Source organism: Sesamum indicum, linkage group LG2 (assembly GCF_000512975.1).
Source record: "Sesamum indicum cultivar Zhongzhi No. 13 linkage group LG2, S_indicum_v1.0, whole genome shotgun sequence".
NCBI classification, from domain to species: domain Eukaryota; kingdom Viridiplantae; phylum Streptophyta; class Magnoliopsida; order Lamiales; family Pedaliaceae; genus Sesamum; species Sesamum indicum.
Genome location: NC_026146.1, coordinates 16759266 through 16771206, shown reverse-complemented (window position 1 = coordinate 16771206; position 11941 = coordinate 16759266). Strand labels below are relative to the sequence as shown.

The 11941-nt window shown below is 35.8% G+C and overlaps 2 protein-coding genes across 9 annotated transcripts; one reads left to right on the top strand and one right to left on the bottom strand.

The window, feature by feature from the left end:
* Nucleotides 2231–4453, top strand: LOC105156467 (cytochrome P450 CYP749A22-like). Its single transcript, XM_011072602.2, has 5 exons — nucleotides 2231–2571; nucleotides 2667–2890; nucleotides 2979–3211; nucleotides 3370–3748; nucleotides 3828–4453. Exons 1-5 carry the CDS (start codon nucleotides 2301–2303, stop codon nucleotides 4254–4256), a joined length of 1536 nt encoding a protein of 511 aa, XP_011070904.1. The 5' UTR covers nucleotides 2231–2300; the 3' UTR covers nucleotides 4257–4453.
* Nucleotides 4196–11093, bottom strand: LOC105156468. Of its 8 annotated transcripts, none has more exons than XR_002288245.1 (7): nucleotides 10903–11093; nucleotides 8003–9494; nucleotides 7103–7225; nucleotides 6821–6970; nucleotides 5612–5835; nucleotides 4951–5027; nucleotides 4196–4873 (listed from the first exon to the last, which is right to left on the bottom strand). XR_002288245.1 is itself a non-coding variant. In XM_020698739.1 (6 exons), the coding sequence occupies exons 2-5, from the start codon at nucleotides 9485–9487 to the stop codon at nucleotides 5695–5697; spliced, it is 1899 nt and encodes a 632-aa protein (XP_020554398.1). In that variant the 5' UTR covers nucleotides 9488–9494; nucleotides 10903–11093; the 3' UTR covers nucleotides 4196–5027; nucleotides 5689–5694. The 8 variants fall into 8 exon arrangements, 5 of the variants coding, with proteins under 5 accessions (XP_020554398.1, XP_011070906.1, XP_020554393.1 ...); XR_002288249.1 differs by having other exon boundaries at nucleotides 5689–5835; XR_002288244.1 differs by having other exon boundaries at nucleotides 4196–5027.

Below are 11941 nucleotides of genomic sequence, written 5' to 3'. Positions count from 1 at the left end.
TAAAAGTATTGCTTCGATATAAATTAGTATAATTTATTTACCGATATTAGTAAACATGCCATACACCATTTGGTAACACTCAGTTCGCTCAACTTGGCAATAAATAACTTGATTGGATGTGTTTTTTAAAATGGTTGGAGTTGAAAATAGAGGAAGATTAGTTGATGATAAATGTTCTGTTTTATATTAAATTAAGTAAATCCAAAAGAGTGAGGAGAATGATGTCGATTGTATAGAAACTCACACACCAGGTACGTATGTTGATTGGCAAGTTCATTGGCTAATTGCAAATGTAAAACTCAATTTTGTGTTATTCATAATAATCGGTGTGGGATTGAATCGTGATGTGGATATAGGGGCCACACCTGATTTGTCCACCAAAGTTTTTCTCCATCTCTTTACTCCAATCTTATTTGTAGGACAAGATAGATCGAGAGCACTAAATGAAGATGTTTTGGTGTATTTGATTTTTAGTCTCAGCACCAAATTTCAGCCATGAAATTTACATTTCATTGTTTGTATGTAAATTTTTGGAGATTTAGAGTGAAATTGTGGATTTTTCTACGTTAGGGTTTTTCCATATTACCCTTTTGTGATACTCAAAATGTTCAAATAGATCCTTACAATGAAAAAAGTACCACATAACCCCCTATATTTTAGAAAGACACTGTCCCATGGTATATTTAAACATGAATTTGATGTTGCAATGACAAAAATACTCTTTTTAAATCAACGGACTATATTTAATCTGATCTAAATTTGTGGCTCAAATTTAATCATACTTACAAAAAAATAAAATATATTATTTTAATATATAGATAATTATATACTTTTTAATATATATATATATATAGATATGTATATATATTTTATCCATATATCCTAATTCTAGTTTTCTTCTCCTCCCATATCTCCACAGCCCAACCATCTCTCAACGCGAGCTTACCATCGTTGGAAATCCCGTTCAACAACAAGCATTTTGATGCCCCACTTGCCTTAGATATCCAATTTATTGGTAAGTTATCTCATTTTTTTGCTCAAAAAATCTTATTAGTTATCTCATTTTTTCCTCAAAAAATCTTATTCCCCCCAATCTTCTATCCCTTTTTTCTCCACCGTCTGACCACCTCTTTATGCGAGTCTACCATCATTGAAAAACCCATCCAATAGCAAGCATTTTGACTCATCACTCACCACCAATCTCCCTTCCATCAGCGAGTTATCTTCATTTTTTTGTTTTACATTTTTTTAGATTTCCTTATATATACATATAACTTAAATTTTATTTTTTTTTACATTGAGTCAACTAAGGGCATTTGACCCGTTCCGTTAAATATTGACAAAAAATTTGAAAATGGGACCAACTTTACAACTATTTTTAATTTTTTTTGGGAGTAAAAATAAATTTCGGTAAATTATGGAATCGAAAAGGACACCAACCAATTTTTGTGGGACCAAGTATGCAATTTGGGTTGTACTATCAATTCATACAAATGGAATTAAAATTTGAAATTCCTTTTGTACAGATAAGACAAAAAATTATATCAAATATCACATCAAATTCATCTTCCTCTTTCTTTTAGACGTATAATTAAAATTTATTATATACATATAAATAAAATAATATAATTTATAAATACATAATCAAATATTTATATTATTATTATTTATATGTATTTTTAACAATTTTTCATCAATCAAAAATGATTTATCAACACCAAAAAAATTTGCCGCAATGATAATTTTTTTTCTATTTTTCCTACAAAAAAGAAAAGAAAAAAAAAACCCACAGAATTTTCATTATTGCCAAAACCTAATTGCATTACAGATTTATGACAGATAAATTACAACACCTTCTATAAGATATTTGGTATAATTACGAATATTTTTTTATTATTTGAAAATTATTAATGTAAAAATTTATGTAAACAGCCAATACTTAAAAAAAATTCAAAGAAATTAAAGAGTGTCTTGCAATTTCATAAAAGATGTGAAATCTTTAATAATTAAATTGAAGTATCGATATAAATTACATAGACGTAAATCCTACGTTTATTTGTAATTATATACGTATGCAACACGACCAGTACGTTCTAGATCATATTCTGGATGCGAGTGTGAGGTACCTTTCACCGACAACGTCAGTAGTTATAAAAGACGTGGGAACACAAAAGACAGTAGATGATAACTATTTCCTCATCCAGAGCTGCCATTTTCTGTGGTTTGGATCAATTCCAATCTTCTATATAAAACCAACTATAATGTGAGAGTCTCCTCAAGTTCTAATTCTGCTTGAAGCCATGATTGCTATCTGTGCAGTGTGCGTTTCCCTTCTACTATTGCTGCCTTTAACCATCGTTCTCTACAAGTTATGGTGGGCTCCGCTCCATTTTCAAAGCATAATGGAGTCTCAAGGAATCAAAGGCCCCTGTTACAACTTCTTCCATAACAACACAAAGGAAATCATCAAAATCAAGAACCAAACCAGCTATAATTCTCCCATAGATTTACCTGATCATGATATATTTCCAAGGTTTCAGCCTTACTGGTATTCCTGTATGAAGTTATACGGTAACTTCAACTTACTTCTGATTGATTATCACTGCATGAATCTACATATCTTTTGCTTTGACATATAATCCCAGTTTAATAATTCATTGATTCAGGCAATAATTTCCTTGTCTGGAATGGTACTCAGCCTCAAGTTGTAGTTACTGAACCCGAGTTGATTAAAGAAATACTTGTCAACAGAAATGGTGCATATCCAAAAACTAAGAGGGAAGGTTACTTGAAGAAATTGTTGGGAGATGGGATTACGGTAGCAGAAGGTGAGAAATGGTTGAAGCTTAGAAAATTGGCTAACCATGCTTTCCATGGCGAGTGCCTGAAGGTAGACACTGTTGGCAATTTGTTTCATCATTTATATATATATTCAAGAATCATGTATATGATTCTTAATTTGATATTCCTTTTGTCAGGATATGGTTCCAGCAATGGTTGCTAGTGTCCAAACAATGCTGGAGAAATGGAGACACTATGAAGGCAAAGAAATCGAGGTCTGTGGTGATTTTAGGATTCTTAGCTCAGAAGTGATTTCCAGGACAGCTTTCGGAAGCAGCTATGTAGAAGGGATAAAGATATTCAATATGCTGGGGAAGCTGTCCGCTTTGATTTCCGAAAACGCAAATAAGATGAACTTTCTTGGCCTAGTGTATGTTGTTTCTATATTTTCTACATTTATGGTTTGCCTATCTGAATATTTCTCAGTTTCTCTAGAATTGTCATTTCAGAGCTTGTCTGAAAAAGTTATTATTAACTGTTAACGTAAAATCTGAAGTAGTTAATTAATAGCTCCCAACAACATTGCAGAAAATTTGTAAGAACAAAGGCTGACAGTGAAGCAGACAAGATTGAGCAATTACTCCATGAATCTATCATGGAAATAGTAAGGAAGAGACAAGATGAGGTGATTACGGTCCGAGCAGACAGTTTTGGGAGTGACTTTCTAGGATCGCTCCTGAAAGCACGCCATGAGGGAAGTGAGAAAAAACAAATATCAGCAGCTGAAATCATTGATGAGTGCAAGACCTTCTATTTTGCTGGACAGTTGACAACTCACAGCTTGTTGTCATGGAGTGTGCTTCTCCTTGCAATTCACCCGGACTGGCAAGAGAAAGCACGAAACGAGGTTTTTCAACTCTTTGGTCGAGAGAATCCAAACTCAGAAGGCATTGCAAGACTGAAAACCGTATGCAAAAATCAAGAAACCTTGCAAATCTTTTCTCTGTCAGATGTTTAAATAAATGTAATTGTCTCGTCGTGTGTAGGTGAACCTGATTATACATGAAACCCTCAGGCTGTACAGCCCTGTGACTCTAATTACAAGAAGAACACAAGGCCAAGTGAAGTTGGGAAAATTCAAGTTTCCAGCAAACGTTGAGCTGGCTATTCCACCTCTAGCCCTGCACAGGGATCCTGATATATGGGGACAAGATGCTCATCTCTTCAAACCAGAGAGGTTTGCTGAAGGATTGGCAAAGGCAACGAAAGGCAATCCTATGGCTTTTCTTGCATTTGGATTTGGACCTCGTATATGTCCAGGCTTGAACTTTGCAAGTCATGAAGCAAAGATAGCGCTTTCAATGATCCTCCAACGATATAAGTTCACGCTCTCGCCAAACTATGTTCACTCACCTTTTATAGCCCTCACGGTTCAGCCTCAGCATGGAGTTCAAATCTTGCTCCAGCCATTGTAGACAAGGACTATCTTGGAGGAAAGACACGGTTGAGTTGAGTAATAATTAGCAGCTTTGAGATCTCATTTCAGCCATCTTAACATCTCATGATCAGCAGCCGCTATGATAGATGATGTAAACAATCCAATATAGTTATAATTATTTTTATAAACTGCTTTTGTGTAATTCGTTTGAGAGATTGAATAATCCTTATTACATGTAGGCAGACAGACCAAAAAGGATAAATTTGCAGGTCATGCTCCCCAATATTGACAAAGTTAAATCACGTGCCATAATCCTGGACCTTCTCATACACTAACTAATTGAAGTCCAAACTTGCAAACTCGAATTTGATATAGAAAATTAAAATTAAATTATCCTAAATATGATATGGAAAACGCAGCTTTCTGATGCACTTATTATTTTCTCCATCAAAATTGAGCTAATGGCCAAAAGCCACATGCAGCGCATTGTCCTTTCTCATCCAAAATTGATAACACTACCGGCTTATACATAAAACATGATTTATACAACATAAGCTGCATTTTCTGAGTAGCAGCCGACCCCTCCGACGCAGTCTAAACATAGAATACCGCAGCGGGACTGAGAATCTCCTTTCTTCTATCTTTTTACAGACACTGTTTACAGCCAACCTCCTCTTAAGAAAGTTAACCCCGAAAGCGAACACAAAAGAAAATAGATGAAGATTTCACACCTTCAAGGAGCCAGTTGATATACCAAGAGAGTAGAACAGAGAATCACCAAAGCAAAAATGAGTTCCATTTAATGCAGCTGTTTCAACAATTGATTTCAACAGTCAGTTTTCCCAGTATATACATTCGGATGCAATATGACCATCGCCCTGAGACTATATCAAGGTAGAACATGGATATATCCAGGCATAGAGAAAGATAACCCGATCCTGGTAAACTCAGATTATTATTGATGAATAACCAAGATGATGAATCCCACAACTTTGGCTGTTAGAACAACACAACCATCAATTCAGTTATGAAGTGGCTACGGAGAAGTTATATTAATTACATTCCCAATTAGCCAAGAAACTATCAAATGGCAAGCGAAATTTGCACATCCAGAATCTTTCCCTTCAAGCAATATTTCTTTCTATTTCCCCAAATTGTTCTAAAAGTGTCCAAGAAAGGAGCAACCATCTGTGTGCCCCAAATAAATGTATTATGTGATATAAACAAAATAATAAATTTGGGGGCACTTAAAACATAAGGCAAAATATGAGCAGAAAATCACTTCAGCCAGTCAGAAGTAGATCAACTTATTTTACAAACAATAACGAGTGCAACCAGAATAGAGAAGAATAGGCTTCTAAAATTGGAAAACCCCTACCCGTTGAAATATACCTTATCCATTGAAGGCAGGTAGATGTTTACAGCTTGGAGCATAAGAGTTATGGTGAAGAGTACATCGCAAAACTCACCAACTGTCATAAAGAAGGTGAAAATTTCTCCTTCAGGCGATTAATAAGCTTAAATTTCTCCTCAGCTTCAACTTGCTGACGGATATCAGATCGTGAGGCTCGATCTGGGTGAAAAGTCAGCAAGGCTCGTTTGTAAGCTGCCTGTACCTACAAACATCACCAATTTCAAGTAATTAATCTAAATGAAAACCATGAGCCTCCTTGACATAGAAAACCATCTCTATTATTCTATGGACATGAGAGAAAAACAACAATAACCAGCAGAATGCTATCTTAAGACAAAGTAAACTTCCATGAAAACAAACTGCCTCAACCATGGATTTGGGAAATACAATTAATACTATCAAGTGCAAAAAGGTGGCACCCTTTTCCTAAGAAGCACAATGAAACCAGCATACACGAATATCTTGAAGAGTTCGCTCGACTCCAAAGAATGCATACAGGTAGAAATGGATACCTTAACCTCTGGGAAAAGCCATCAGTGGACTTCTGCCACCACTTTGTCCAAAAGAGAAATTAAAAAGGGAAAGAAATAAAACAGAAAAGAAAAAAAATCTCCAAGGGACTTTTCTGAAAGATATTCCCTTGTCTCCTGAGTTAGTGCACTTATCTTTACAACACATGCCTCTACCTTCCCAATTCTGTGACATACCCTGCAGCTCTTTTTCAGGTCAATGCTTAGTGCTTTGTTCTAGCTATAAGCCTAAAAGCTCTGCAGTGAGCAAGTGATTAAACTTTTCAAGCCCCTCAAGGGAAACCCTAATAACTTCACTAAGATTGTTACCTACATGATTTGTCAAACTGCAACTTCCAAGTCCAATTTTACTTGCCCCTATCACCAACTGTAGTAAATGCATTCAGTTATCCTATGCAGAACACCCCGAGTTCCTGCTTGATGAGCTAGATTTAGTGAGTAGATGACAGAAAGCACCAATGAGATGTTTGGTATGCCAGATCATGAGCAGCTAGCAGCCTATCAGAAGATTCAGAACATCCCACAAAGTGCTTCAATTTAGTTTGGAAGCTAAAAGCACAACTTAGGATTTGAAAACATGACATATTGCTCTATAATGCAAACAAAGAAGCAGTAAATCAAGAAATTCAAGAGCTTGGAGTGGTCAGCGCAACCAACCTCTTGTGGCAAGGGATGAGGCCAACCGCCCACACGAATTCCCAATAAATGCAAGAGAGAAGCCATACTGTGGCACGCAATTTCCAGTTGCTTGAGCTCCTTCCTAACTTCAGCACGAATTACCTCCTTCAAGTTCATATTTTCCTCATCCTGAAATAAATTAATCGATCATCCTCTTTACCAAAAGTAAATCTGTACGTAATGTGAATTGAACTCCTGAACTATCTTCAGCAGTTAAAAAGAGAATAATAGTAATGTCGAAAAGAATCAAATCCAACAGACCTTCTTTTGAGTAATCCTTATTTCCTCTACACGCTGTTTCTGTCTTCTTTCCATATCCAACAAACGCATGCTCTCAGCTTTTCTTCTCTTCCGCAACCGCCGGAGTCGTTGTGCTTCTTCAGCCTACAAGAGAAAGCCAGCAACTTATAAGCAAACGATCATTAGAAAAGAAACCATTCTCTTCAACAACTCCGATCAATTAGTTGAAAAGATAACATAAACAAAACCAAATTAAATAGTAGGAGATGGGATTTTAGAGAATAGCAACGCATTAAATGGGAGTTACTAGAAAAGATACCAAACATGATAATGTGCCTAGCAAAGGAAACTCCCTCTTTTGGTTTACCCAGGGAAGCAAGTAATTTTCTGATGAGTGATAAAAGTTACAAAGAAGGGAAGTATAAAGAGTTCAAGGGTGAAGTAAAGTGCATGACGCAACCAGCAAAGACAGAACTGTGCTTTTATTTGATATTCGAAATAAAGGCCGAGTAATTTCAAACTAAACCACTGACTCAAATTCCAGTACCAGAGTCTCCTGCACTTCCACCTCTTACTAGTGCTAGGAACACCAAGAACATACATTATAGCTTCTAACTTAGTTCTCATGTGAACCAGAAATGAGATTTTCAGTCAACAACAGGAACCTTCTACACACTATTAGCTGAAAGAGCCAAGTAAGATGAGAATAAGTCTCATCAAGAGGTGCCTGCTCATACCTAGCAAAGATGTAATCGCTGAAAAGAACAACAAACTCGTCCAAAGAGTTGTTTAAGTTGAAACATCACAAATCTAAATCCCCTAAACTTACAGCACTATTTTCCTCTTTTTCAGGAAAAACCTTATCCAACCTAACCAATGAATGCACACTAAATGGAGTAAGAAATAGTGAATATTGTAAACCTGGATTCGCAGCGCTTCTTGCCGTGAAGCCCATTCTTCCTCTATTGCTCTTTTATACTCATCTGTTTCCTTAAGCTTTTCTCGTTCACCAATTATACTGGTCACTGCTGAAGGCAAAATGTCTCCAACTTCGATAAGCAGTTGACCATCTTTATCCTCCTCCAATCGACAATTTGACAAAGAATTGTCCTCTTGAAGTCTGGCTTCATTAGGAGAGAGATTCCTAAATGATGGTATCTCAGTGACCGGATGCATGTTGTCCTGACGGTAAACTTGTTCGGTGTCATCTCCTGAGTCCTTTGGAGAAGATCTGCCTGGGATGACCCCATTTTCCAATGGACTTTTAGAATTTCTTCCATGACAGTAATCCTTATCAACACATGATCTAAACTTTGATGGACAAGGTTCTACTTTAGGAGCTTCCTCACCCTCGAAAGCAGGTGTTGGATCATTGGATTCCTTGGTTGACTGTTTCCTGAATCCAGAATTAGATGAAGCTGGATGCTCCCCTCTTCCCCCAATGTGATCGTTCAAACCTGATGGCTCACAATCCGGGTGATCAACCTGCTCAGCAGGAGAACCTTTGGCTTCAGAATTGGTTCTGCCACATGTACCAGACTGATGATAATGATGTGTTCTCGGCGCTGACTGCGAGATATCATGAACAGTAGGACAATCAAAAACAGAGGTGCAACCAAAATTAGTATCCTCTTTCGGTGTACAAGGAGATGAGGCATCATTTTTATTATTGGAATTTACTGTAGTAAAACAAAATGAGGCATCCTTATGCTGCCAAGTTGCATCTTTTGTTTCAGCATATTGGTGGTGTTGGCGATCCCCATTAACAACTTGCGAGGCCCTATCATAAACCCTCGTACCTTTAGGACCACTACGAATATCTTTCCTTCTCCTGGAGAAAGCTCTCTCCCACAGCTCTTGAACCTCTCCAGAAGAATCTTCCAATACCTCACAATCAGGACAATCACTATCAGATGAATCACTTTCGGAGTCGGAACTCAAACCATAGCGGTTTCTTGCCAAAGCTTTCCCAGAATAGGTACGCTTGCATTTCGACAATCTCACTGGAGTTGCATTATCTTGAACAAATTGACATTCTTCAGCAGTAGCATCTGAAGAATCCGCAAAGTTCTTAGAACCACGGCAGGATGCTCTATTAGAAGAGGTACCAGCAGAGGAACTGACATTGTTGACACCAATAGAATGGTTACTATCAGGGGTTTCATCATCATCAATGTATATTACATTCCTGAATGACCACTTCTTGTCTTTCCTGAGCATGTGCAAACCTTGCCTTTTCTTTGGTAAAGATTCAGGAATATCAATGATAATTACATTGTCGAATTTTTCTGAATCAGCATCTATCAGAATAACATTATCAGCTTCCTCATTATTCCTGCACCTTCTCAATGTTTTTTCCCCAGAACACGGTCTGGGATGGGAGTGACCTACGGATATTCCACTCATTTTGCTACTGCATGAAGAACAAAGTCAGCTCGCTCTTGATAAGATCGCCAAGAAACACAACATTAAAGAGTTAGGACATCAGTCGAAATAAATTCCAGGCAGCACTGATGCCAAAATTAGTAAATAATTTGTAATAGATGAAACTACTAGCATATTTACTCCCTCTACAAAATATTACTGTCAAGAATAGATCAAAATACGGCAAGAGCACATAAGATAAACTTATCACGGAAACTCAATACCACAATTACATGGGATGAAACCTAGTCAGATTTTGCTTAACATCAAATGAAAAGCCAAATCAAAACTTCCATTTCCACACAATTACATAGGAAGGCTAAACATATTCTCAAGATGGAGAAAATGACATGCATAAGTGCAATCGACAATTTACCAATCTATCTTCAATTAAAATTATTAAAAGAAAAGGGAATGACGCAAATAAATCAGAATACAACAACATAAAGCTCTGAGAAGAATAAATAGATAAAGCTCTGAAACATAAATAAAATTATAAAGGGGAATGAATTTTACTTAAGCAATTCGCAAATCCATTTCATAGCTCATAGACAAATCAATTAATAAAGCCCAATTAGCACATAAAAAAAACTATATAAGAAATTCATAACTTCATAAATATTTTAAACATTAACCTGCCAAAAGTAGCAATCCATCTGGAGACTAAAGACTCTGGGACATCAGGAATCTACAGAAACACAGAGAAGACAGGAAATGGAAGGAAAATTCAAGAAGAACAGTCCATCAGAAGAAGTAAATGAACGGCAATTGCTACATTAGTAACACAAATTGGTTGGTAGGTGGGTTCACGAAGCAATTAGCTCCCGGAATGACTACAAAAGGGCCAAGACTCAGTAAGATTCTCACGTGTAAATGCATCATGGCATTCATGAGGACTTGACTTTCTCTTTAAGCACCGCCAGATTTATATTTGCATTAAATTGGTTTAAATTAAGTTGATTAGCTATAAACTGATACTAAATTATTAAAAGAACAAAACCCCATTCAGCAACTAATAGTCCAAATGGGATTAACCCTAATCAGACACAGTTTAAGGGCAAAGAAACATCAAACATTAAGCATGTTCACAGAATACACAAGAGTGAGATATAAACTAAGAAGAATTGGGTTTCTACTCTAGCTTCGCACTAAATTTATCGTAAAATAAACAAAACCATACAACCAGATCACTAAATATCACACTATAAAGCTTTCGACCAAGATAAAACAAACAAAATTTCAAACCCTAGTCAGACCCACAAAGAAACCCGCATAGCCCGACTATATTCATGCAAATATCAAAAGGATCATGAACCCTAATCAAAAAATAGGACATCAACAAGAAAAGAGAATAAAAAAACACTATTTCATTCAAGAATTCAATTTGAAACTTTTACCTGAGAAAGAAGGCGGCCCTTGGAGGCTAAAGGAAAAGGGACATGGCAAAACTACACACAGATGTATGAGAGAGAAGAGAAAAGAGCTGCTCAACGGAAATTGTTCGCAGTACTAAAAATGGGAACTCGTATATAGGGATTTTGAATTTGGGAGAGAATTGCAAGAGTTGTGTGCGTGAGAATGTGACGGTATAGTGGGTGCGTGGACATTTTGCCTGGGTCCGGGAGTGGAGATAGTAAAAGACAGCGTCTGGCGATAGCTATTTTCCTTCCGCGCAACTCACGGCCCTTTTTCTTTTCTTTCTTTCTTTGGATAAATCTATCTCTTAATAAAGCACCAAAAGTCTTTTGGTGTGTTATAATAACTTTTACTAAAATATTAGTTTTAATATTTATTTATATTAATATAAAAAAATTATTTGTACTCACTACTCATAAATAGCTATTCATGACACTATTATACTGTTTTTTTTATTACATCAATAATACTTTAAGTTGATTTTATTTTAATTTTTTGATAAAAAAGCGTGATGTACTGGTATATACATTTTATTTTTGTACTCACTACTCATGACATTATTACACTATTTTTTTTATTTCATCAATAATATTTTAAATTTTTAAGAAAAAAACGTGATGTTTTGGTTTATATATTTTATTTTAATCAATTACAAAAATATTAATCTTGTTTTGTATTTCGCTCAAACATCGAATGTGATCACTACTACCAGTAATAATAATTTCAAATTAATCATTTGATTATACAAATTAAATTAATTCAATTCAATTAAATATATTTCTCATCCATAAATCTAAATGCCAAACACAAGTACATTATTTGTTTTGAATGTATTCTCTAATTATGTAAAGGAATTGGGTAATTATCCATGACTTTGAGGTCGTGTTGAGTGTAGAAGAAATGTAAGAAAGAAAGAGAGAAAAAGCAAAAAAGAAAATATACAACTTTAAATTTTTGATGATATCATATATAGAAACTTGTGGTGTTGGGTGTTTGATCAGATTCTTGTACGAGAAAAGA

Coding starts and splice junctions, on each gene's coding strand:
- LOC105156468 (XM_020698739.1), bottom strand. CDS start 9,487: ATGAGTGGAATATCCGTAGGTCACTCCCATCCCAGACCGTGTTCTGGG. Junction 7,226..8,002: donor AAGAAGCGCTGCGAATCCAG/GTTTACAATATT, acceptor TTTCTCTTGTAG/GCTGAAGAAGCACAACGACT. Junction 5,836..6,820: donor CTCATCCCTTGCCACAAGAG/GTTGGTTGCGCT, acceptor TGATGTTTGTAG/GTACAGGCAGCTTACAAACG.
- LOC105156467 (XM_011072602.2), top strand. CDS start 2,301: ATGATTGCTATCTGTGCAGTGTGCGTTTCCCTTCTACTATTGCTGCCT. Junction 2,572..2,666: donor TTCCTGTATGAAGTTATACG/GTAACTTCAACT, acceptor TCATTGATTCAG/GCAATAATTTCCTTGTCTGG. Junction 3,749..3,827: donor GCATTGCAAGACTGAAAACC/GTATGCAAAAAT, acceptor CGTCGTGTGTAG/GTGAACCTGATTATACATGA.